This window comes from Carya illinoinensis, chromosome 10, assembly GCF_018687715.1.
Source record: "Carya illinoinensis cultivar Pawnee chromosome 10, C.illinoinensisPawnee_v1, whole genome shotgun sequence".
In the NCBI taxonomy this organism is placed as follows: Eukaryota; Viridiplantae; Streptophyta; class Magnoliopsida; order Fagales; family Juglandaceae; genus Carya; species Carya illinoinensis.
In genome coordinates, this window is record NC_056761.1 from 21,467,146 (window position 1) to 21,494,111 (window position 26,966).

At 35.6% G+C, this 26,966-nt stretch overlaps 2 protein-coding genes across 2 annotated transcripts; both read right to left on the reverse strand.

Moving 5' to 3' along the window:
• Positions 1-525: 525 nt before the first annotated feature.
• Positions 526-1,967, reverse strand: LOC122278546 (transcription factor MYB14-like). The gene is made up of 3 exons (XM_043088725.1): positions 1,832-1,967; positions 1,598-1,727; positions 526-1,051 (listed from the first exon to the last, which is right to left on the reverse strand). The coding sequence occupies exons 1-3, from the start codon at positions 1,965-1,967 to the stop codon at positions 526-528; spliced, it is 792 nt and encodes a 263-aa protein (XP_042944659.1).
• Positions 1,968-18,022: 16,055 nt separating this feature from the next.
• LOC122278547 (transcription factor MYB14-like) lies at positions 18,023-19,595 on the reverse strand. Its single transcript, XM_043088726.1, has 3 exons — positions 19,463-19,595; positions 19,081-19,210; positions 18,023-18,542 (listed from the first exon to the last, which is right to left on the reverse strand). The coding sequence occupies exons 1-3, from the start codon at positions 19,593-19,595 to the stop codon at positions 18,023-18,025; spliced, it is 783 nt and encodes a 260-aa protein (XP_042944660.1).
• Positions 19,596-26,966: the final 7,371 nt, after the last annotated feature.

Sequence of the window (26,966 nt, forward strand, 5' to 3'; positions counted from 1 at the left end):
GCGCCCTTACTGGCCCGGAGGCCTCAGTCAAGGATGAACCCTGTGTGCATGGTGGGAATTAAGTCCTAAAAAATACGGACTTATTACACTGTGTGGGACTTTCGATGTCAATGTCCAAGTAGCAGTCTTAAGCCATGAAACAAGGGCAAGTTGCTATAAAAGAAACAGGCAATATTGGCGATGGTTTCAGTACATGGGCATTCCTTGTGTGTTAATATATTTTCTTTTTATTGTGATCTAATCGTCTGGCTAACTTAAGCATCGTAGCCATTCCCTCTGGCTCTGGATGTCTTGGACAGCATTATGTGTTCGAACTTCGACCACCTCTTATATATTTTCAGGGGCTCTACTTGTGAATTAAACACTTAAATTACTGCGCATTAGTGATTATCCAAATTATATGCATATTGCTTGTTTACAAACTAAACATCGAATGTATTTGAAGATAAGATACACGAGGACCTCTAGCTCAAAACAACTCTTGAAAGATAGCTATCACATCCCTTGCATTTCTGCTTGCATTGATCAATCGATCCATAAATCATATGCAGTATCATGGTAAACATATGGATACGTGGGCTCTTGAAGCCACATCGCAGTAGCTGGAACGTCCATAAATCCAGGGTGATCTGCTTCCAGCATGCAAGACATGCCCTGAAACGAAAATGGCTGCTCCCATATACTTTGGACATTTTTAGCAGATGTTTCAGATAAACTAAAATTCTCCTCTATGTGTTGGCTTCTAACAATTTGAACAGCCGGATCAGTGCGTGAAGAAAAGAGATCATTAATGGGCATTTGTGTTGACGTCGGTATACCTTTAATGGCATCCTGCATGTTTGGCAAAATTGGGGCATCGCAAAGTAGGAGATCTTGAATCCCGGAAGAATCATTCTTGTTAACTTCAACCTCAGATGATTTCACCATTTCTGATATGGTCGTTGATGACAAAGTACTGTTGATCGTACTGCGGTTTTTCAAGTGCGCGTGCCAGTAATTTTTTATTTCATTATCAGTTCTTCCGGGAAGCTTTGCAGCAATTACAGACCATCTGAAATAAATTGGAGACAACAAGGACATTATTCTCAGGTACTGTAATTTAGAAGATCATCCAGGTTTTACTTTCTTCACTATTAGATGCTCTAAAAATGATTTTAAAATATCTTCATCATCTGGGTTCAACAGAAGTCTGAAAGCTTTCCCTCTGCCATGGAGAGAGAGAGAGAGAGCTCAATCCCCTTGGCCTGTCATCATGACACATGGCATGCTTATAAAATCTTGCTTTTAGCACTATCCGAATTCATATTACGAAAGGAAAAATATAGTTGCAAGTATAATTGTGTATTAATCTGTGCACTAATGTGATGTGATTGGTCAAAAAGTAAATTTTATTAAAAATAATGTTAATTTAAATTTTAAGTATGAATAAATCAGTATTGGTACACAGATTAGTGCGCGACTGTGCTTGTATATAGCAAAACTGGTTACGAAAATACAAGTGAATTTGTAGCGAAGTCGTATGTGCATTTAACTAACATTGTTTTCCGATCAATTGGGTTAAACCTTCCATATAGAGTTTGTAATGTACTTTACTTACCGGTTTCCCAGCAGTTCATGCCACTTGAGTATAGTTTCCTCGTCTTCCTGGCTGAAGTTTCCTCGCTTAATGCCAGGCCTGAGGTAATTCATCCAACGGAGCCTGCAACTTTTCCCAGATCGTACCAGACCTAAAAGAAAAGCAAGAAACATTAGGTTAATCAAATCATAAACAGCATGCACGAATGATCACAAAGTTATAATCGAGATTAAGCGTTTATAATCTGTTTCCTACCGGCAGCTTCTGGCATCCGACACCAATTCCCAATGCCATATCGCTTAATATAGGCTTTCAACTTCTGGTCTTCATCAGGACTCCATGAGCCTCTTCTCGCGGGCATTTTTTCACCGTCAGTATTAGTCTTCACCATCTATAGCTGTAAGTATATGCTCAGTATTTCAACTTGCAGAGACCTCAAAACCCTATAAATAGTTGCGACTATTGCTTCGTACGTAGTGTCAGAATTCAGTAGAAAAACGTTTTTAATTTTTTATAATATGATAATGATTTCCATAGATATATAAAGGGAAATTAATTAGCTTACTCGAGGTCCTGGAACACTTCTTAGTTATACTTGTTCTTTTGATTTCGAATGCAATTCAATTTTCTTTTGATTGAGATGCGCAAGTTTATATATTTTTTATTCGGTCAGCGAGCAAACAATATTATAAAGTCAAACCAGTCATGGTTTACATATATATTAATTAGCAAAAGCTAATGATATTTAGGGAAGGGGACCGATATCAGAGTTGTTGAAAGTACGGCTAATAATACTTAATCCTAGCTAGCTAGGTCGACAAAGAAATCATAAATGAGTACTGTTGAATTAAACAAATATCGATCTTGTATAGAGACATGGCCTTAATTAATTAGCTAGAAATACATATATATTATTAAGGTCAAGTCGTGATTAATATATTAGTCGATGATGAAAGATATATACACGATCAGAAAGAAAGAGATAGCTGCATCTACCTAGTTTCATCAGCATATGTGAATCGTATCTACATGCATGCACATGAAGAGAGAATAGCTGTGCGTATATAGCTGTGCATGTGTATATAGCTCTACGACTATTGCTTCGTACGTAGTGTCATAGACACACACACACACACACACATATATATAATATTAAGAAGTCATCAATACCTTGAAATAAAATTGATCGTCCATGCAGTGTATGACGACCATATATACGAGTCTGAAATTAGTCGGTGATCATATATATATACCTCAAAGTGAACAAGCTGCTGTGATCAGAAAGAAAGGGATGCCATCTTTTACCGGTTTCAACCTGTTTCTCAGTTCGAGGTTATTATATTTCATAAGCTGATTGTTTCAACCCTCTCAAAATTGGTAATCCAGTCAATTCATTCATGCGTAACCCATGATGTGAATGTGGAAAAGTCAAGTAACTTTTGCAATCCTTTAATGCTTCCTAGCTGTTTATATGCACTGATCTAAGGATCGAAATCATGATATGATTTTAGTATTACAATGAAAGGAAGGAAGATATTTTATAGTAACAGCACCAACTCCCTACAAATTGATCATTAAAATATAGAAGGTGATGAGAGGTTTGGAAACAAAGCGGTTGACGACAAGGAGAGGCTCATATCACCTTAACTTTGTTTCATAAAATATGCTATATGTGAACACCCAATTAGTCAAAAGTCACCTCCTCGATCCAACCATGTATGTGCATAAAGATATAATGATGTCTATATATATATATATATATTTGTTACATCTTTTGCTTTCTGCATTAATCAACCCATGATCCCCTCATGCCTTTGTTTCATACTTCTAATTCAAAGGAAGCAATATAAAATGATGTTTGTAACACGTAGTTTAATATATATAAATATATCTATACACAGAGAGAGAGAGAGAGAGTGGTGTTTTTGTTATTTTGCTGCATTGGTCTTTCTAATCTTAATTTTTTTGGTCTAAAACTCCAATTAATATATATTCATTTCTTTGTCTATGCATGTCTCTTTCCTCAGCTCGTACTTACATATAGATAAGATATCATCCATACATCACCAGGTTTTCATATTGATGACTTGCATTATTTAATATATTTTACCACATCTTAACTTTAAACTTTAGCTTAATTTTATTTATTTTTGTTAATTTTAGTCTTCATTGTTATCATTTAAATTTATTTTAGATTTGAAAAAAATAAAGATCTAAATTTTACAAGCTTATCATCTAGAAACTCTCGTTTAAATGAAGATGTTATTTGAATATAGGAGCTGCTGAATAAAAGAGGAAAAAAAAAAAGACGTATGATGCGGAAGGCTGGGATTTTTTTTCTTGGGCTGTTGAACGGATAAACGCAAAGCAAGTTATTTGACTTGGTTTTAGAAACTAGCAAGCATGGGATACGGCTTCTCTTGGACGAACACAATGGAGAAGAAGTGGTCAACACATGTACTTGGATTTGGGAATGAAGATACACGTATGGAGACCACACAAAAGGAAAGAAAAAAGAAAAAGCTGTCAATTCCTTGGGGTTTTCTTTTAGGGGGTTTGACTTGGTCTTCACAAGAGAGAAAAAAATATATTTTTCGTGTAGAAGCTGAGACGAAACGAGGGACAGCAAGGAATAATTTTTTGGTTTGAAGACGCCTGTGACATTCCCTTTTTCATTGCAAATACTCTTTTCGTTGCTATTAATTGATCGCAAAAGTCCGTTTTTCTTGTAGTGCCAGTGACGTGGCCGACACCACCCACCCAGTTCTCTTCCCCTCCAACCGGAGCACCTCCCCACCAAATTTTACCTCCATCCGAGCCGCCGTTTGCCGCCGAGAGACCCTCCAAGCTGCACGGTTTTTGTGTATTTCCACAGCCATCGTTCCACCTCCGACCATCATCTCTTCACCACCTCATCACCTACCTCTTTTCGTGCTAAACCACCCATTTTCAGCCCCGATCCGTTGCTGGAGCAGCTCCCACGAGCTCAACTACCTCATGCCATTTTTTCACTTCGACCGCGATTTCCACCGCCACCCATGACCAAATCTCACTTCCATTAGCTTCATAAACATCTCTAAGCCATTCTCCATCAATTTCAAGTCTTGGTTTGTCTCCGTTCGAAAGTGGGTATTTTACAACCCACGGCCACAGTGTATTTTACACTGTTACGTTGCTTTTTCTCCACCGTTTGCAACTTCTTGATCCGTCAAAAATTATTATATAGCACTATAAGTATTTTCCAAGCTTTCTTTTAGATTAAAATATATCTTTACTTTAACGATAATTTGTAACTAGTTGGTTATTCCAGACTGAGTCCGAGGAGTCGGGGGTCGGATGGATTTGAGGATGGAGCTATTTATATTTGGTTGATGTTGATATTTATTGGATATTTTGTGTCTTAATGTTTGCATTGCATAGTACATACATGTTCATGTTTAAAAAGGAAAATTGGGTTTTCGTGTAATTGCATATATGTACATGTGTTGGAACTTGAAAACTGGGCTTTCAAGCGAGAAATGATTCATGGTATATGTGAACGATTGGATTGACTAGTTTGAGTTAGAGACACGTGTAGGAATGGTGGTAAGCAAGAACGGTGGTAGAATCCCGCCTATGGTTCCCGCCTACGGTGCACGTGGTGTAGGGATGGTGGTAAGCATGGACGGTGGTAGAATCCCGCCTGTGATTCCTACCTACGGTGCACGCGTAGGGATGGTGGTGAGCAGGGATGGTGATAGAGTCCCGCCTGTAATTCCCTCCTACAATACTTTGATGGTTTTGTTTTTGGACCATTATCGGGGATAATGGCGAGGTTATGTTTAAAGGGAATGTTTTGGGTCAAAATGAAATGTTTGGCATGCGTGGAAAAATATGGACTTTTGGGATATATGTATATATGGCATCATTTTCATGCATATTGTTGTGGCATGAATGTATTTTCTATCTTGAGGTTTGCTTGGTTTATTACTTACCTGCGGCACCATTTTGGTACCGTAGACTTTGATGCAGATGTTGAGAAGGAGGAGGAGGCTGAGCCGAGGAGGCGGCTCCGCCAAAGTTTTGATTTGGAGTTTTATGCCTTGTAGTTTGGTTTTGAAACAATATTTGAGGCTTGTAATATTTTATTATGTAAGTTTTAAATGGGTTTATATTAAACAAAAATTTTGGTACTTAGTTATAAGACTTTTATTATCCGTTGCATGTTTTTATTGCACACTTGTTGCATGTACACACACTTGGCCACTTAGCGATAGGGTAGTGACCAGTGTTGTCATCATCCCGATGTCTCGATTTCCACGTGTCCGTACGTGGGATTTAGGGGCGTCACAACGTTGTTGTGGCTGTAAGGAGCATTTTTTAGTATTCATTTTCCTTCTATTATTCTTAGAAAAAATTATGGTGAATTTGTTTATGTTGAAATTAATTTTTAGCATGAATTAAATTTTCTTTATTCAAGGAAAATGATATATATAATCTAGTTCCGAACTATGCTTGATTTTCTATGTTAATTTAAAATAATTCTTTATTTGTTTGTCTGATTTATTCTGAGTTTATTACTTCTAATTAACTGGCCATTAATTAGATAAATTTTAATCTTGAGATTTGTTATCGAAAGAGGAAATTATATGATAGATATTGGATATATTTCAGTGTAGGTAAATATAGAGATCAAAAGACTTTTATGAACTTATGTAGTATTAAAATCATTGGTCTTATTGCTTTCTTGCTTTATTAATTTGCATACTCTTGTGTAAAATGATAAACAAGAATAATTTTCAATTGACTATTGAAAGAGGCTTTTGGATGAATTAGAGATTTGCTAACAAACAGAGATAATTAAATTTAATTAGTTAGATGTGTAAAGCATCGTAAGGAATTAGGTGAAATCGATTTACTAAAAGTTTTCTTTCCTATTAATTTGATCTTTGAACATTATTTTTCTTTTCCTTTGTGTATTTTTCTTTGAATTGATTTTATTTTAAATTACAATTATAAAAATCTTAGTGACTTCTCTAGATAAAATTGAGATTAGTATAATTTCTGTATTTGTCAAAAGGAAGTTACCAATCTCTGAAGACGATATTCTTCTCATCACTTTACTATAAAACTACGATACTATGCACTTGTAATTTTGCACCGATCACATATGCATATGTAGCACCTTAATTTGTAAATTTAGGACCAACTTAATTAAATGAATCTCCGTTTTTAATTAACTTTCTTTTTCTTCAAATAATATAAAAACCTTAAATATTTTTTTTATGTTTGGCATAAAACGTTTTCAAATGATAATATCTAATTCTAGGAAAATTACAAAATTTCCATCAATCTTGAGTGTCAGTAACTTATATAAAATAAAAAGAAAGAGAGTGATCACAACATCTCCAAACCATGAGTACAAGGCCTGCATAGCGACCCACCCAAATTTGGATCTAACCCGACCCGACCAATAAATTTCGGATGAACCCATTCTCCTTACACTGTTTCAAACTTCCCTCCCCCTTCGTCTCCCTCAGTTTCTTTTTCTTCAGAATTCTCTCTCAACTAGAAAGGTCTTTCATTTTTCACAACCACTCCAATTCTATCAACCAAGTGTCATGCCAAAGAATCTCCATCGAATTCAAAGAAGAAGATTTGGATCCTAAGTTGCTTAATCTACCAGACTCCCAATGACAAGGACTCCCATGCCCCTATGATGAGGACTCCCATCAAATGCGGTCACTGCTTCTATAAACTCTACCTCTCCCACATCATCCCTCCCTCCTCTTCCACTTCCTCTTACTCCTACTCTGCCCCTCCCAAACCCACCATCACTTGCCCCAAATGCCGCCACCCCTCATTTGTTGGCAATTCCATCCTCTCCCTACCCAAGAACTACTCCCTCTTTCCCATACTCTTCGACAAAGATGACATAAGTGAGGAGGAATATGATAGTTCAAAAATGTTTCATAGTTGTAGCGGGCATTTTATACCCCTATGGCTCGATAGCTCTCCAGGCACTTGGAGTATCTTCCCTATGCCAGATTGTGCCATCGCATTTAACCTATTCGGAGAGAAGCGAGGACTCGGGGAGAAATGGAGAGTAGCTCTAAGCATTAAGTGGATGCTAGTTCTTTTTCTTCGAGACCTCAAGTGATCGGTTTCGATGTGTAATAAACTCGGTAATGGGTTTGAATTGTTGAACCGACTTTAGTCACATGGGGCCATGTCAGGCCTTTCAGATTGATCGGTCCTAGCCTTTTTATGCACAGGCCTAATGAGTACCTTACCCAAAATAAAAAGGCTGGTATTAAGGTTGAACAGAACAAATTTAGCAAAAAGCAGGTTTGATTTTCAATAAAAGTATTTCATCAGCTTTAAGTGTCTTCTGATAGATTGTTAATTAATTTTCCAAAAATTAAGCTAATGTTTTATTAGTGTGGGTTTACTTGTAACACTAGAGTCCAGTGCCAAGTTGTTTTTAAAAAGTTTTGGATATATATGTGCAAAAAGCTCATTTGAGTTTTCAAAATAATTTTTTTTTTAAATAGATTACAGGCCTAAAATCTTTGTTTTGGTGGATTATGATTTGCTTTGGGTTTGATATTTAGGTTAAAAATCATTTTATGGGTCGAGATAATTTTTTTTTTAACAAGTTGGATTATTTTTTTGAGATTGAGTTGAGGTCTAAAATTCATAGAAGATCCCTTTCATAATTTCTTACACTACCAAAAATGTGGGCCCAAATATTTATAGTGGGCCCTACCCGATCACCTAAAAAAAAAAAAAAAAAAACCGTCTCCCAACCGTGTTAGACTTGAAAAACTTTTACCATTCTACCTCCCTTCTAATAATAAAACTTCTAGCTACCAGATTGCCTTCTATAAATTTCAACCACGCACAAATTTAGTCCCACTCCCATTCATGTACGTGTCTTTCTTCAAAACTAGGGTTTTTCCATTGTCTATATATATAGAGGCTCAGAATGCACCAGCAGAAACCTACCAAGGATTGGTTGCTGCTGCTTAGTCCACACGAAGCCATAGCCACCCACACGCATAGTAACACTACCACATGCAAGCCGCTAGCCTGCTTGTCCTCCGTTTTCAGCCCCTAAAATAGAGCATTTTGACTCAAATACCCACTGTCCCGTTAGTTGCCGCAGCCGCAAATGACACCACTGACAACAAAAGACGTTGAAGGACAAGCTCCACCTTCAGACTTTGCCCTAGGTGACCCAAGTCTATAGCTCCCCATCGTGCTTGGTGCTTAAGTCCTCCCTCTCACTGTGGTCTCTCTCTCAATCTCTCTATGTTAACCCTCTCTCTCATCACTTCTCATATCTCTCTCTCTCTCTCACATAATGCCCCAACTTCGCCGAGCCTCCCTCGCGTTCTCTTCCCTCTCAGTAAGCCTCTATTGCTGCCTCTTCCCTCTTTTATTAAACTTGTGACGCCCCCAAATCCCACGTACGGACAATTGGAAATTGAGACGTCGAGATGATGACAACACGGGTCACCACCCTATTACCAAGTGCCAAGTGTGTGTATATGCAACAAATGTGCAATTAAAAACATGCAGTGGATAACAAAAGTCTCATAACTAAGTACCAGAATTTTTCTTTGTTTAATACAAACCCGTTCAAAACATACACAATAAAATATTACAAGTCACAAATATCGTTTCAAACCAAACTACAAAGCATAAACTCCAAATCAATACTTCGGCGAAGCCGCCTCCTCGGGCTCAGCCTCCTCCTCCTCCTCGGGCTCAGCCTCCTCCTCCTCCTCAACCTCTGCATCAAAATCTACGGTACCAAAATGGTGCCACAGGTAAGTAAAGATCCAAACGCCACAAGATAAAAACATATTAAAACTCAACAATATGCATGAAAGAATGCCAAATGCACATATTCTATAAAATCACATTTTTCCCACGCACGCCAAAAATCCCATTTGGCCCCAAAAACGTATTACTTTCCAAATCACGCCAAAAGTCTCATTTGGCCCAAATCCAACTCAATTCAATAACCAATTAATCCGAATGCACCATGACCTCCCATTGGGGTCATCCGCACACCCTGGCTCCCATCGTCACACCACGAGTAACGACCATGCGTGTGACTTCGTAACGAGCGATCCCAGTTTCGCGCCCTTCGCGTACGTAGCCAAGCATCCTCTAGCCCTCACCAGCGAAGGGCCACGGAGTCGGTACGAGAACGTTACCATCCCGTCCGCTCCCATTGTCGCCCAGCGACAACCCAGGGGACGTCACTTAGTACATTACGCTCTCGAGTGATCAGAGGAGCTCCACCGAGATAATACCCCATCTCGACTTGCAGTCGTGATACACACGCACCCGAAAATTCATTTACATAAATAGCACCGGCTTTTCTCAATTTAATAAAATGCACATGAATGCATCATGCAATGCACACCTCAAGATACAAAACATCCAACCAATCACAAAACCAAGCAACTCCGTCCTCAATCTATCCAACCCCCGAACTCCTCGAATTCAGTCCGGAATCAACTAACCGGTCAAATAATTAATTGTAAGAGTAATAATATATTTAAATCTAAAATAGAGTTTGAAAAATACTTACAGCGCTATAAGGTATTTTTCGAAAGATCATGACGTTGTAAACGGCGGATAAAAAGCAACGTAACAGTGTAAAATACAATGTGGCCGTGGGTTGTAAAATACCCACTTTCGAACGGGTGTTTTTTCACTGAATGAGTGTTTTTAATTTAATTAATATATTAGTTCTTTTATTTTAAATTGGTTTTATTTTATTTGATATGGTGTTTAATTTATTTTAGTCGTTTTATGGTTTTTTAAAAATCGTTTTCGTCGGATCGGTTTTTGGACTCGGGAGGTGAAGACTGGACCTCATTTCTTTCCCTCATCTTTTCTTTTTCCTTTTTTCTTTTTCTCTTTTCTTTTTCTTTCTCTTTTTCTTTCCTTTTCCTTCTTTTTCTTCTTCTTTTCTTTCCCGGTTTTCCCCTCCTGCACGCATGAACTCTCTCTCTTCTCTCTCCCGTCGCTGGTTTGTTCTCCACCCAGACCCACCGCCGTCAGCCGACGTGCCCGACACAGCCACCACCCCAACAATTTCCAGCCCCATCCTAACCTACCCATTTTCGGCCCCGATCCATTGCCGGAGAAGCTCCCACGAGCTCAACTCCGATCAGCCCCTTTTTGCACTTCCACCGCCATTTCCACCGCCACCCACGGCCAAAGCTCACTTCCTTTAGTTTCATAAACATCTTTAGGCCATTCCCTATCAATTTCGTGTCTTGCTTTGTCCCCGTTCAAAAGTGGGTAATTTACTACCCACGGCCACATTGTAAAATACACTGTTACGTTGCTTTTTCTCTGTCGTTTGCAACATTGTAAGTATTTTCCAAACTTCACTTTAGATTTAAATATATTTTTGCTCTTACAATAAATTGTTGGATTGGTTGGTTGATTCCGAACTGAGTCCGAGGAGTTCGGGAGTCGGGTGGATTGAGGACGGAGTTGATTGGTTTTATTGTTTTGTGATTGGTGGGTTATTTGTGCCTTGAGGCGTGCATTACATGGAGCATACATGTGCATTTTATTTAATTTGAGAAATCTGATTTTAATCGTGTAAATGGATTTTCGAGTGCGTGTGTATCACGACCCCAAGCCGGGATGGGGTATTATTTCGGTGGAGCTCCTTTGGTCACTCGGAAGTGGATAATACTGAGTGACATCCCTTGGGTTGTTGCTGGGCGAAGACCGGATCGCACGATACTGTAACGCTGTCGTGTCGACTCTGTGGTCCCTAGAGTGGCGGGGACTAGAGGATGGCCTGATCCAGGGACACGGTGGGCGTGAGTACTGGGCATCGCTCGTTTAGGTGTCACACGTAGTCGTTACCTGCGATGTGGCACAGGAGCCAGAGTGTGCGGATGATCCCTAGGGGAGATCATGATGCATGCAATAAATGGATCAGTTTTATGGTTTTCGGATAAGGGTCATTTTCTGGGAAAATGGCGAGGTTACGTTGAGGCTTTGTGATCCATTTTCTGGGAAAATTGTGGTTTCTTGCTTTGGGCCATTATCTGGGATAATGGCAAGGCTAGTTTTTAAGGTTATGTTTTTGGGCCAAAAATGGCATTTTGGTGTGCGTGGAAAAATGTGGTTTTTATGGGACATGTGCATTTGCATTCTTTCATGCATATTGTTGAGTTTAATATGCTTTTATCTTGTGGCGTTTGGATCTTAACTACCTGCGGCACTATTTTAGTACCGTAGATTTTGATGCAGAGATTGAGGAGGAGGAGGAGGCTGAGCCCGAGGAGGCGGCTCCGCCGGAGTATTGAGTTGGAGTTTATGCCATGTTGTTGGATTCGAAATTATATTTGTAGCTTATAATATTTTATTATGTATATTTTGAACGGCTTTGTATTAAACAAAAAAAAATTCTGGTACTTAGTTATATGACTTTGTTTATCCACTACGTGTTTTCTTTTGCACATTTGTTGCTTATACATACACTTGACACTTGGCAATAGGGTGGTGACCTGTGTTGTCATCATCCCGACGTCTCAATTTCCCTGTGTGCATATGTAAAATTTGGGGGCGTCACAATAGTAGAGTTGAAAGAGTTGTGGGAGTAGGGTGTCAATACATATGATACGGTCATGTCAGGAGAATTCAAGATGCATGTTGCAGTACTTTAGACAATAAATAATTTCCCGGCATACGGTAATTTGTTTAGGTGGAGCACGAAAGGAAGGATGGCTTGCCCTATTTGTAACAAAGATACACAGTCTCAGTGGTTAACTAATGGTCGAAAATTATGTTTCATTGGACACCGTTGATATCTACCTCATGATCATAGATGGCGTTCAAATAGAGCATTATTTGATGGAAGGGTTGAGCGTAGGTCATCACCACAAGAGTATTCTAGTATTGATATTCTCACTCAATTGGAAGATGTTCCAGACAATAGATTTGGAAAGAATGCAAGATGTGAAAAGAGGAAAAGACAAGCAGTGGAATTGAATTGGACAAAAAAAAATATTTTTTTTTAGTTACCATATTGGTCTACCTTGACACTGCGTCACAATCTAGACATTATGCACATTGAAAAAAATATATGCGAGAATATTTTAGGTATCCGGATATCAATACAAGGGAAGACAAAAGATATAGTCAACTCTCGTAAAGATTTGAAAGAGTTGGGAATAAAATCGGAGTTGCATTTGCAAGATACTAGGTCATATGCCCCTTGGATGGTATACACTTTCAAGTAATAAAAGAAAGAAATTATGTGACTGGTTCATGACAATCAAATTACCCGATGGTTATGCTTCAAACATATCAAGATGTGTCCATGCTCATGATTAGAAGATAACTGGTCTCAAACGTCACGACTGCCATATATTTCTGTAGCGATTGTTGCCAGTTGGTGTGCGCGAAAAGCTTACTCGAGATGTTCGTGCAGCTCTGACAAAATTAGGATGATTTTTCAGGAGTATTTGCAGTCGAACGTTGAAGGTTGATGCCTTATTAAAAATGGAAGCTAACATTGCATTGATATTGTGCAAGTTGGAAAGTTTGTACCTGCCTTCATTCTTTGATGTAATGGTTCATTTGACTATCCATCTACCTCGTTAGGCTTTAGTTGCTGGCCCCATTCAGTATAGATGGATGTATCCTACTGAACGGTTTTTGGAAAAACTTAAACGATATGTAGGGAATAAGGCTCATCCAGAAGGATAGATCGCAAAGTCATACATTCATAACGAGTGGCATACATTTTGTTCAATATATTTTCATGGGGTTGATACTAGATTTATAAGACCGGATCGAAATTATGAAGGTGGACAAATGGGAGTTTCATCAGCATTTACTGTGTTTTCCTATAAACTACATCCCATAGGTGCACAAGGGGGCTATGACCTATGTGGGCGAGAGTTAGAAAGAGCTCGCTGGTATGTCTTGAATAACTATGAAGAGATTGAACATTATTTGAAGTTAGTGATAATCATCTAATTTAATAGTACTTTTAAGTGTATTTATAATAATATAATATATATTGATACCAATTAATAGCTCACATTAACATACGCTGCAAACATATACAACTACTTTGCACGAATGGTGTGATTGACGAAGAAAAGATGCACGAAGAAGAATTTGCCTCGTGATTTGAACATATGGTATTACTAAAAATAAATATGCACAATTATTTTAAATTTTATACATTTTGTATGTGTCACGATATTTATATATGATATTGATATAAGTAGAATAAAATTTATTTATGTAGGTTGCATCGAAATATAGTGAACATTCAGGTGAAATCTCACTAGAAGTATATGCTTTGGCATGTGGTCCTTCTAAGCGGGCTATCCAATATTCAGGATGTTTGGTGTGTGGATATAGATTTCACACAGCAGACAGAGAACGATATAGGAAAACTCAAAATTATGGTATCGTAGTCGAAGGAAGCCATGGAATGATAATATCGATTTTTATGGAATTGTGGAAGATATCATAGCGTTAAAGTATGTGGGGGATATATGGTCTGGTTATTTAAATGTAATTGGTGGGATGTCTGAAATCTTATGTTGGGAGTGCGTAAGGATGAATATTTTCTAAGTGTCAATACCTCTTGTAAATGGTATGAGGATGATCCTTTCGTTCTAGCAAGCCAAGCAAATCAAGTTTTTTATTTAGATGATTTAGAGTTCGGAAATCCATGGCGGGTAGTCGAGAAGTTTGCACCAAGAAATGTATATGATTATATTTCAAAGGCAGACAAACCACATAAAAAAGTTGATAGTCCAGACCATAAAGAAGCATATCAAGAGAATGAATCAAGCATCAATCTATTTGTTGATCTAAGCCAATATGACATGGTCCCATTGCGCAGAGAAGATGTTCAACCCGAAGTAATTGAAGGTGACATGTCGGAAGAATATGAATCAACTGAAACGTCTACTGATGATGAGAGCGACTGGTCCAACAAAACTGATACCGAATGATTTCCAAACAGATATTTGAGTAAGTATAATTCTTATAAAAAGATTCTCCCATTTGTTTGAATAATAATTTATTATAATTTCAAACAGATATACCTTCTAAATGCAAAAGAACACGTGAGCCATCCCACCACCTACTAACTCCCCGTGTGATTCACCTGTTAACAATGGTAGGCCAACATCACCAAAACAAGAATAAGGTATTTTATCATTGTATATCTTTTAAATAAAATAATTTAATTAAAATATATGTTTTAATTTTTGTATATATAGCTATTGTAAATTAGCATCAAGTTAGAGGCATTACGAGGGGTGTCGGCATAGAGAAAGTAAGGAAAGTTAGTAAAAGTAAAGTTGATATACCTGATGATCACACCGGTGGCTCTGGGAATTCAGTAGCTTGGTTTGCTTCTTATGTTGGTACACTTACTCGCACGTATGCACCGATGGCTACATCCTCCTGGGATAAAGTTCTCCAAAATATGAAAGATCACATCAACAATCGTTGCCTAGTAATAAGTTACTCTAAAGAACATTTTTATTTAAATAACTTTTGAAATTATACTAATTGCTTATAATTTTTTGAAGGACGAGTTTGAACTAAATTTTGGCCAACGAGAAGATTGACTAACGATTGAGGAACTGATATCGAATACATTCTGGAGGTACAAAGGTCGATGTCATGCACACTATCAGAAGTTCAGTACTACGACAGAGGTGCGTCAAAATCGATTCCAAGCAATGCCACCAAACGAATGGGAGAAAGTTTGTGATCTGTTTTGAAGATTCTGCTTATCAAGTAATTTCAGTGCTTTTTTTTTTTAATAATGATAGATATATTAAACATAAAATTATAATACTTTTTTTTTAGCAATGGAGTATGGTGAACAAAGCAAATAGATCAAATTTAACGATATACCATCATGCGGGTTCTCTATCTTTTCATCGCTTGTAAAAAAAAATGGTTAGTCTACATTAAATATTAATACATACACTTTTCTGGTTTAAATTCTGATATTAATTTTCATTTTGCAGCAAGAATAAAATCTTGCTAATTATGATCTGACCCAATTGTATGTTAAAGTACATAAAAATCGTGATGGTGTTTGGAGCAATCCTGAATCAGAGGCAAATTATGTAAGTTTAAGTTTATTTAATTTCATTGTCTAAATATATTTTGTTACCTATACTAATTTTAATGCTTTTCTTTTTGTAGGACAAGATGAAATCTCTTAAAGACACTGATGCGGATCCATCTGATGAATCATCTGTCAACGATGCTCAAATCTTTTCTCAAGTTCTTAGATCACGTTTTGGATATTTGAGGGGCTTAGGACGTTGCATGAAGCCATCCTCAACATCGTCATCCTCCTCTAAAGCCAGATCAAATGACGACTATACTAAGAGGTTAGAGAAAACTACACTTGAGATAGAACGATTGAGGTCGAAGGAAAAAGAGTTGCTGACCCAATTAGATCAAGCAGCAGATTTAGAGGCAAGATTATAGGAGATGCTACAATTAAATAACCAAAAAATGTTTAAACAATTCCAGTCAATAATGTCTCAAAACCCTATGCCACCAGTACCACCACAATCATAGTTCATTTAATTTTTTTAATTACCTTTATTTATGATGTTTGTAAACATTTGAACAATTGACGTATATAGAATACAATTTGTATTAGTATGTTCTTTTTAATTAAATTTTATTTTGTTTGATCAATACTGTTCGAATTTTAAATAATTCGTTCGAATGGTAAATTACCATTTATGCATACATTCGAACAAAAACATATCCATTTGACCATAAAAAGCCCATTCGAACGTATCAGGAAATACAATCAGTGCCTTTGTTTGAATAATTAAATACTCATTCAAATAATGATATTTTTCAAAACTTCATTCGAACAAAAGATTTCTGAAAATATATTGTCTATTCGAACAGTTAAAATTTCTCTTCGAACAAAAGTCACTTCAAAATGTGTTGTTCGAATGGATTCAGTTAGAGATGGTTGTTGGTTCGAATTAACATTTCCTTTTGTTCGAACAATAATTTTCTAATTCGAACTTCACTCTGAGATGAAATTTTTTTGTTTAAAAGAAAAATTACCATTTCAACGGTTTCGACTGGTTCTGCCCAATTTCGTCCCTAAAAGTACTTTTTGGAGATGAAATTCAATTTTTGTCTCCGAAAACCTTTTGAGACGTTCTTTCTGAGACAAAATAGAGATAAAAAAATTTCGTCTCCAAAAACTTCTAGGGACGAAATTCTGATTTTTTTAGACAAATTTTTTTGTCTCAAAAAACCAATTCTCTTGTAGTGTTCCATGGGTCAAAAACGTGTTGATCATGGTTTTAACTTTTCAGGAGACAATGATTTCCCAAGACAAAGAAGAAAGGCTTCCTTATATATAAGGTCAAGCCAATCCGCGTAGTTGTACGTTGTATTAACAAATTAATCAAGAGGATATTAAGTGGAAGGTGCATATTGTATATGCAGGAGGATGGCACCTAACTTCATTATTGAATGGAAATTAATATATGTCTAAAATTAAATACAGTAATCATTGGACTTAAAAAAAAATAGTAAATTTTTTAATTAAGGTAGCATTAATCGAAAAAAATAGCAGTAATATAATTAAGATACCTATGTACCAGTTATATACCGATTGTGGGGCTAAAAAAGAAATCATGAGACGATCGAAAGGCATATAGTATATAAAAGGAAAAATATAGTTACAAGCATAATTGTGTACTAATCTGTGCACTAATATGATGTGATTGGTCAAAAAGTAGATTTTATTGAAAACAATATTAATTTAAATTTTAAGTATGAATGAATCAGTATTGGTATACAGATTAGTACGTGACTGTGCTTGTATGTAGCAAAACTCTATATAAAATTTCATGAATATATAATATATGTAACTAGCTGGAATTAAAATTGATCGATAGTGACGACAAATATGATGAAAGTCGATGACCATGATTAATGATACCTCACTTCACTAGGGATAGAATAACACTCGGTGTCAACGTACACGTGAGAAATTAAGAAAAGGCCAGGATGAGATATATAATATCATGCGAATCAAATACATGCATGCATACAGGATACCATCAGAACAATTTTTCATTAATTAATTCAAGTTTATTATGTCATAAGATCAATATTGCTTCAACCCTCCCAAGTTTGAAATAGGTTAAGTCAATTAATTTATCTACGTGTAGACAATTAGGTGAATGAAAGATTGATATATATATATATACACGAATCTGTCAATCGATCTAAGCCAGCATGTCGTGGATATTCAAATGCATGATGCTTATTTACAAACTGACCATTTGAAGATAAGGTTCACAACTTCAACTAGCTCAAAACAACGCTTGGTCGAGGACACTATCAGTACATGATCACATGCATTTCTGCTGCTTACATTGATCAATCGACCCAAAAATCATAGCCAGCATCATAGCAAACATCTGGATACATGTGCGCAGTAGTTGAAGCCATAAATACAGGGTCTGTTTCAGGCATGTATATGTCCTCAAATGAAAAATATGGCTGCTCCCATATGCTTTGGTTTATTTCAGAGGCGTTGGAAGAACTAAAAATGATCTCGTCCTGATCTATCATGTATTGGTTTATAACATCTTCAACTGGAGGATCAGTACAGCTTGAAGAAGAGATCACATCATTAATGGACATATATATTTGTGGTGACGTCTGTATACCGTTAAAGCCATCCATATTTGGCACTTTTGGGGAATCGCAAAGTAGGAGATCTTGATTCCCAGAAGAATCATTCTTGTTAGCTTCAACGTCCTCGGATGTTCCCACCAATTCTGATATAGTGGTTGATGACGAATTGTTCTTACTGAGCTTTTTCAGGTGGGCGTGCCAATAATTTTTTATTTCATTGTCGGTTCTTCCAGGAAGCTTTGCTGCAATTTCAGACCATCTGAAATAAATTGAAGACAGTAAGACCGACATTATCAAGTACTGCTGCATTTTTGAACAGCCAGATTTTTCTTTCTTCACAATATCTTCAACATTCGGGTTTAACCGAAGTCTGAAAGCTTTTGCTTTTCCATCTTGTAGAAGCCATATATGTTGCAGTTTATCCATGTGATTTCAATCGTGAGAATTTAAGACATGCTAATTCGATTGGAAAGTTAATTTTTCATGTTAACTTCAAACTGATTCTAAAAGAATATACCAGACTTCAATCACCATTAGCAAATTATAATGCAATTTAGAAATTCACGTAATTCTGCATGTAATATCAATCATGATGAGAGTTTCAGTGTCAATTCCTTTGAAAAGACTCACACGACCTTAGATATGAAAGAGAATTGTAGGTTTGAGCTCGGAAAAAACAAAGAAAAAGAAAAAGAACTTTGTTCTCTCTCTCTCTCTCTCTCTCTCTCTCTCTGTGTATATATATAGAATTAATATATAGCGAGGTGTGCATTTAAAGAACATTGTGTATAGCTTACCGATTCCCCAGCAGTTCATGCCACTTAAGTATGGTTTCTTGGTCTTCTTGGCTGAAGTTCCCCCGCTTAATGTCGGGCCTAAGGTAATTCATCCATCGGAGCCTGCAACTTTTTCCGGATCGTGTCAAACCTAAAATAAAAGAAAGTGTTAAAAGATAAAAATATAAACAATTAAATCTATTTCTTACTACCAGCTGATTTAAACTTTTCGCATAAGTAACAATTTCACATAATATCAAAACAGCTGATTTAATGTATTCATGTCGACAGGCTCGTGAATGTAAGGACGCTAAAACAAATAATACTGCATGCAGACACCCCGAATGTTAAAGCTAATAGAAATATATATAACGTTTAAGATCATCTGCTAATTATTTCCTACCGGCAGCTTGAGGCATCTTACTCCAGTTACGAATGCCGTATTGCTTAATGTAGGCTTTCAGTTTGCGGTCTTCTTCAGGACACCATGAGGCTCTTGATGTCCCGGGCATTTTCTCACCGTCTGAAGTCTTCATGATCAATATCTGATCTAAGTATTGCTCTTATAAATAGGCCATGCAGTTCCATGAGTCAAAAACGTCGCTTTGATCAAAGTTGTGACTTTTCAAGAAACAATTAATATAAGGTCAAGCCAATATTCCGCGGACTAGGTTGTTGCAATAACAAATTAATCAAGAGGATATTACGTGGACGGTGTGTATATATATATATATATATGTAGGAGGATATATGGCACCTAACTTCATTATTTAATGGAAGTTAATATATGTCCAAAAATACAGTAATCATGATTGGACTTAAAACATTAGTAAAATTTTTAATTAAGGTAATATTCCCAAAATATAACATTAATATAACTAAGATACCTACGTACCAGTTTTATACTGATTGTGGGTCGATCCCAAGAAAGAAATCATGATCGATCCATAAATAATGACAGTTTATTTAATTAACAAATCTCTTCAGAAATTAATCATGATCGAACAGCATATATATATATATATATGCATATATATATTTTATGTGCCTAGCTAGAATTAAAATTGATCGATCGTGACTAAAAATAATGATGAAAGTGGATGGGCATGATTAATGATAGGACCCCACTTCACTAGGGATAGAATAACTCGTTGTCAACGTACACGTGAGAAATTAAGAAAAGGCCAGGCTGAGATATTTGACTTGTTTCATGAATGGAAAAGTTTATATGCAACCTCTGATTATCCTCGTCGTGGCCTCAGGGCCTACGTGGCATAAAAAGAAACAGCGTCGTTTTCTTTTTTGCAAAATCCCTTCATATTCTCTCATCTCTCTCCTTCAATTCCTTCTCTATTTTCTCTCATCCTTCTCCATAGTCGTTCTCTCTATTTAACAATTGTTGAGCATCTCCTTTCACTTTTCGTTTCTTCTCGGTGATTTCTCTTCATCCACATACACTCGATTGCTCGAGCTGCTCCCCCACCACCAACCTCAAGGTTAGCTGCTGATCAGTCTCTCTTTTTCTTGGGCTCTTCCCTTTCTCTCTCTATCTCTCAGTCTTCTCTCTCACTCTCTATATCTCGGTTTATCTCGTCCCACCTGAGAGACACCACCACCAGAATAGTGCGTCTCCTCCACTACACACCACCGTGATTCATCCATCCTAAGGAAGCCCACCGCGCACACCCACCGCGAAATGATGATGGTTCAGCCAGTCTCTTTATCTCTATATCTGTCTCCATTTCTCTACCTCTGTTTCTATCTTGTCTCTTATATGTCCTAAAATGGGGAGCAATCTGATCTGAACAGGTCTGATAGGAGCACATTTTGCTGGGTACAAAAGTTCGAGTCGGGATGCATACGAGTAGGAAGGAACAAAAGATGGGGTGAAGAGAACATTTTTTAGTGGCTGAAGGACGTGGCGTTGGAAATTATTCGATCTCTGGGTTTATTGTGGTTTGGTTGTATGAAATTAGATTTACAAAGACTGGTTCTATAAAAGGACCTGGACTTCTCAAGTGGTTTTGCGGGGTTATGGCTATTAATTTTTTAGCCAATGTTTATGTTTTTTTTTCGGTTGGTGTGATGTAGTTTTATGGGTTTAATCTTTGTTTTTCCGGATTTATTGGTTTGTGCATATTAACTTGGTTTTTGGTTTCTTTATTTGTTTGGTTATTGTAAGTTAGTTTTCATGTTTGGTTATTTGTAGAAGATACGTAGGTGGATTGGGTTGCGAATGGAAGGGTGTAAATTTAAGGCAATGTCTTGTGATCCATGTATTGTGTTTATCACATATAGATCATATTGCAGCTATATTAGATGTTGAGTTTGGTTTCTTTTATGATTTTGCTCACTCTGGATTATATTCTCAAAGTTTCTTGTCTTACCCAGAAGTTCAGTTGATAGATGAAGACCCACCAATGGATGAAGACCTAGAAGAAATGCTGATAGATGAAGACCTAAAAGGAACCCAAATGAAATCTCTCGGACCTTTTTGCCCTGCCGTGTTTTGTTTCCCTCCTCTCTGCATTTTGAGTTTCCCACAGATGAAATCTCTGTTCTTCAAAATGAATTTCCCTTTTCTCCCGTAATTTTTTTAATATAATATTATTGGCTGATGTGGCAACTACCAAGTCAGCCACAAGGCCGCAGCGGGGATATGGGACGGTTGTCCCTAGCAGTATTGTTCATGAATATAAGAAACTGATAGGATTTTAGTACGTACTACAATGAAAGAACGAAAGCCACGAATTTAAAATAACAATACCAACTGATCCTTACATGTAATATATTATTTGATCATTAGTTAAGGACATGCTTAGGTAATTATGAGATGAGATGAGAATCTTGTAAATAATAATAAGATTGTTTATGAATAGTAGTAAAATGGTTTTAGTTAATATATTTTATTTGGTTTTAAAAAATGAGATAGAAACAATCGGGTAAAAATAGTATAAAGTTATAATATTGTTTAAATGTTATTTTTTAATATTATTTTTATTTGGTAATTTGAAAAAGTCATATTGACTTTTATGTTTTGTTTATAAATTTAGAAAAGTTATAATGATTAGTTAATGCTTATATGAAAAAATTGAAGATTTGAAATTGAAAAGTATTTTGTGTTTGAATAATGTTTGGGAAAACAATTGTGCAAAGTTTTGGGATAAAACAAGAATTTCTCATCTCATCGATAGGTGATGTATAATTTCTTCGACCATCAGTCAGTACTGTCGGACAGTGACTAAGAATAAGTAGAAAAGTTATAAAATAAAAAGAAAAATATTGTTGTTCTTCATCTTAAATCTTATTATTTGAAATTACACTTACTATACTACACATTTGAAGTAGTCACTAATGAAGTGGTTGATACCCAAAACCACTTCAAATATACATGCATGCGATACCAACAAGCATGATTTGGGATAATTATAAGATTTAGAATGAAAAGTGACATTGTAATGATCCAGTCCAATAATATTATGATCGAGATATTAATAATTTTTATTGTTCCTAAATTATATTTAATAGGCCATATTGAATAAGCTCACAGGCTATAAATTATTGAGATTGATTAATAGTTTTAATTAGACTCAATAACTAGGTTAAATCCCATTTATTATTTAGTGAATGAGTTAGACTCATTTTAGAATTTAAATATTACCCATTAGAAATTTATTTCAATTTAAAATCATCCCTAATTGAAGTCCCCTATGCAATCTTAGTCATTGTCAATCCTATATTGAATGAACTACTAAATCATGTTTTTAAATTCAAACTCTCTTCTTCAAATATCGTAACCGAGTCCAACTCAAACTCGTTGGCATCCTATTCTAATAGGGATACAATTCTACAAGTCATTTTCAGGTTAAAACTCTTTAATAGAGTCTAACTCAAATTGGTTGTCACCATTTCCCAAATCTCTCTAGAAATATCTTCATTCCACGTGTTATTTGGAAAAAAGACCATAAACCTCATAGCTCAATATCATTATCAATTTTGTGTCAAAAATTTTTGAAAGCAACACTGCAAAGTAAGTAACATGATCATACACTTGCACATATGTACGGTAAATGGAATTTCTTTTATAAAAAGATTATGCATGTATGCTCTCCATTGGAAGCCTCTTTTTATGTACCTGAGTCATAAATACCATAATTTTATGTAGGACAAGATTTGGCCCAGGGAGGCGAGGCAAAAGCTTAGATAGTTTATGTCATGCTCAATTTTATGATTTAAAGTTTAATAAGTTATTTTGATAAGTAAATGAGACTTTATTGAATTTAAATAAGTGCTTCTGCAAACTCTCTTTTAGATTTTAAGTATTTAATAAAGATCTCTTTTAGTTAAGAAGAACAGGTTTTTAAGCAAAGTTTGGTAGTGCTCCTGGAGAGGGCTTAATATTCTTTTGAGGCCCATTGTGTAACATCCCGCTCCTTCTTTCTCTTACGGTTACGAGCCTCGTTTTGCATGTTGAGCCTTGATGGCGTATTTTTAAAGATATCATGTGATTTTTAAAGCAAGACCAATGTTTTGAAGTCTTTGAATATTTTTAAATATCCTAGAAATATTTATATGGGATATTTCGAGTGTTATTGAATGAAACCTAATTTTAAATAAGACAATTATAATATTTTTGAAAAAAAATATTATAATTGTAAAAAAATCATTTTAATTAAATGATTTTAGTCATTTAAAAATATTGTAAGATTTAAATTATGTTAAAACTCTAAATTTATTTAAATGGTTTTATTCTCTTAAAACTAATTAGCAAAACTTCATCATTTGATTAAGGATGATGATTATATTTCATAAACTAAAGTTTAGTTAAATAATATTTTATCTTAATTCCTCTCAGTGTTTTAAGTTAAATCAATATTTACACATTTTTAAATCAGTAGTTAAAGCCCACCATTATATCATTTTAAAGATCCCAAAATGAAAGATCTGGATTAAATACCCAAGTTGTGAAGCCCCAACTCCCGCATACAGAAACACAGGAATTGATGCATCGGGATGATGAGTTAGAAACTCGTTGAGGGTCTCCAATTTCTCATGGCAGTCAAAAGAGACGCCATATCGGTTTGTGCTTTGCAACTAAGTGCATTTGTCACAACATTAGCCTTACCAGGGTGATACTTAATCTCACACTGGTAATCACTAATGGTCTCAATCCACCTTCTCTACCTCATTTTTAGTTTTTTCTGACTAAACAAATATTTAAGGCCTTTTTGTGATCCATGTGAACCTCACATTATTCACCATATAAGCAGTGCCTCTAGATCTTCAAAGCAAAAACTAGAGTCGCCAATTCTAGGTCATGGGTAGGCTAGTACTGATCATGGTCCTTGAGTTGTCACGAAGCATAAGCGATGACTTTTCCCTCTTGCTATATATGCTATATGCCTCTGTATGTCAATCTGATAGCCAAACTGGGACACCCTGCATCTTGATAAATTTTTCGGTTTTGATGGCTCACGGTCTTACTTTTTAATTATTCTCTAGTTGATGCTTTAGCTAACATGGCGATACTTTTGAAAATTTTGTTTTGCTGGATAAATGCATTGAGAGCATTAATTAATTGGAATGGAAGTAATTTCTTTTGCAGGAATGCCATGTGGAGTAGGTAACAAATCAGGTTTGCTTGAAATGATTGTGTTCTGGTACTTTATATGATCTGTTGCAGAGGAAATGAAAATCAGATTAGTGTATTTTTTAATATATGAGCTTAGTGTATTTGTAATATATTGTTCATATCCTTTGTGTTATAGGGTATGACAGCTAAACAGTCTTACTAGTAGTTTTATTCCAAATTGGGAGCTTGTGTTTATTGCTTTGATTTTATTGCTTTATCTCTTTATTTCTCATATATTTCATTTTTTGCAACATGCAGGTATGTGCATTATATTTTTTTTTATGGAATATATTTTAGTGCATTATATCATTTGTATTTTGTTTAGTAATTTTTTTTTTTTAATTTGTATGACTATTTTGTTTACCCCTGTGAGATGCCATTTTATTTATTGCAAATTTTTTCTGATATTTTTCAGGCTCAACGATTGCATAGCAATTTCAAAGAACTATTGGATAAATGTGAAGAAGAACTACCCATGAAAGAAATGATCCTACAGTTAATGACAAACACAATGTGAAGAAGAATTATCCATGAAGAACTTTCATGTGATTTGATTTGTAATTTTTTTTTATTATATGAATAATTACCCATTATATCATATTTATTATTAATTTATATATTATATTTTTTTTATTGTGATATATCATATTATTAGTGTGTTTTAAACGTCATTAATTAATGCAATGTGCCGGAAACATATTCGTAGTAGTGTTTAAATTAATGCCGTTAATTTAAAAAATGTGTTGCCAACAAACTAGTGGTGGTGTTTAAATTACGTTGTTAATTTATGCAATGTGGAAAAAACAAACTCGTGGTGTTGTTTAGATAAATGTCGTTAATAAATTTACCAAAGTACTATTAGTGGCATTTAAATAAATGTCGCCTAATTATATGATAAGCCCGTAGCGTACTAGTGGCGGCGTTTAAATAACTGCCGTTAAATTAGGTCATTCGCGACGTTTAAATAAACGCCATTAAATTATTCAATGTGCTGCCGCCAACATACTATTAGTGGCATTTAAATAAATGCCGCCAATTTATATGATACATTGGCAAATTACTAGTAGTGGCATTTATCGTAACGCCGCTATATTAAAAAGTGGCGGCGGTCAGATAAATGCCGTTAAAAAATCCAATGTACTGTCGCCAACGTACTATTAGTGGCATTTAAATAAATGCCGTCAATTTATATGATGCGTCAGCAATGTAGTAGCAGCGGCGTTTATGGTAACGCCGCTAGTATATGCCTGGGGATGGCAACGATAAAGTGGCGGCCTTTTGACAAACGCTGTTAATGTAGGTACTATGGTGGCATTTTAATAAATGCCGCTAAATTGTATACAAACGCCGCTAATAAGATTTACAAATACCGGCGTTTGCGCAAACGCCGGAACATGGAAATAGCGACCCTCCAATACCGGCGGATGGTTACGCCGGTAGAAAAACGCCGCGAATTAATTAGCGGCGTTTTTTTGGACAGTTGCCAGCGCATACCCAACGCCGACAATTCTGTCTTTTTTTGTAGTGCCATCTTAGATGCATTACTATAAACCACATAGAGCTTACAAGGTTTAGGTAATGCTAATATAGGTGCTGAAGTTAACCTATTCTTCAATTCTTGGAAACTCTTTTCACATTTGATTACGCTTAAAGAATAACGTGGTAGTTTTAGTATAGTTTTGGGGTGTCGTTTGCATAGGGAGACAAATTAAAAAAATAGTAGAAGGAACAAAGAAAGTAAAGAAAAATATTAAATAATTAATTGAGAACAAAAATTAATTTTAAATGCAAATTAAAGTGAAGCAAAGTTACTAATAGAAGAAGTAATCAAATTGACGAACAGTAGAACGTTGGGAATCTCTTACACAAATCCAATATTTTAATTATTCTTAATTCATTAAATAACTCAATTGGAAATTCAATTCTCGAAATTTCTAATCTGAATGTATAGATTTATAAACCAAATGTAACCCTTTGAAAAATTATTCAACACTTTTAAAATACGTAAATTATTATCCTTATTGAGAAAATCCAACTACAACAATATACTAAGGAACGATATTGCAACAAAGAACTAAATCAATATAGATAAATAATTGACCCAAAAATAATCAAATAACCAATCCATTCAATAGGAACAACATGATTGAATCCAAAAATAGAATAAATTCTATAATTATTCGGAAAAAAAAAAATCAACAATGAATTGAGAACGATAAAATAAAAGAATTTTAGTAATTGAAAATTAAATACATAAATTAAAAATACCATCTAA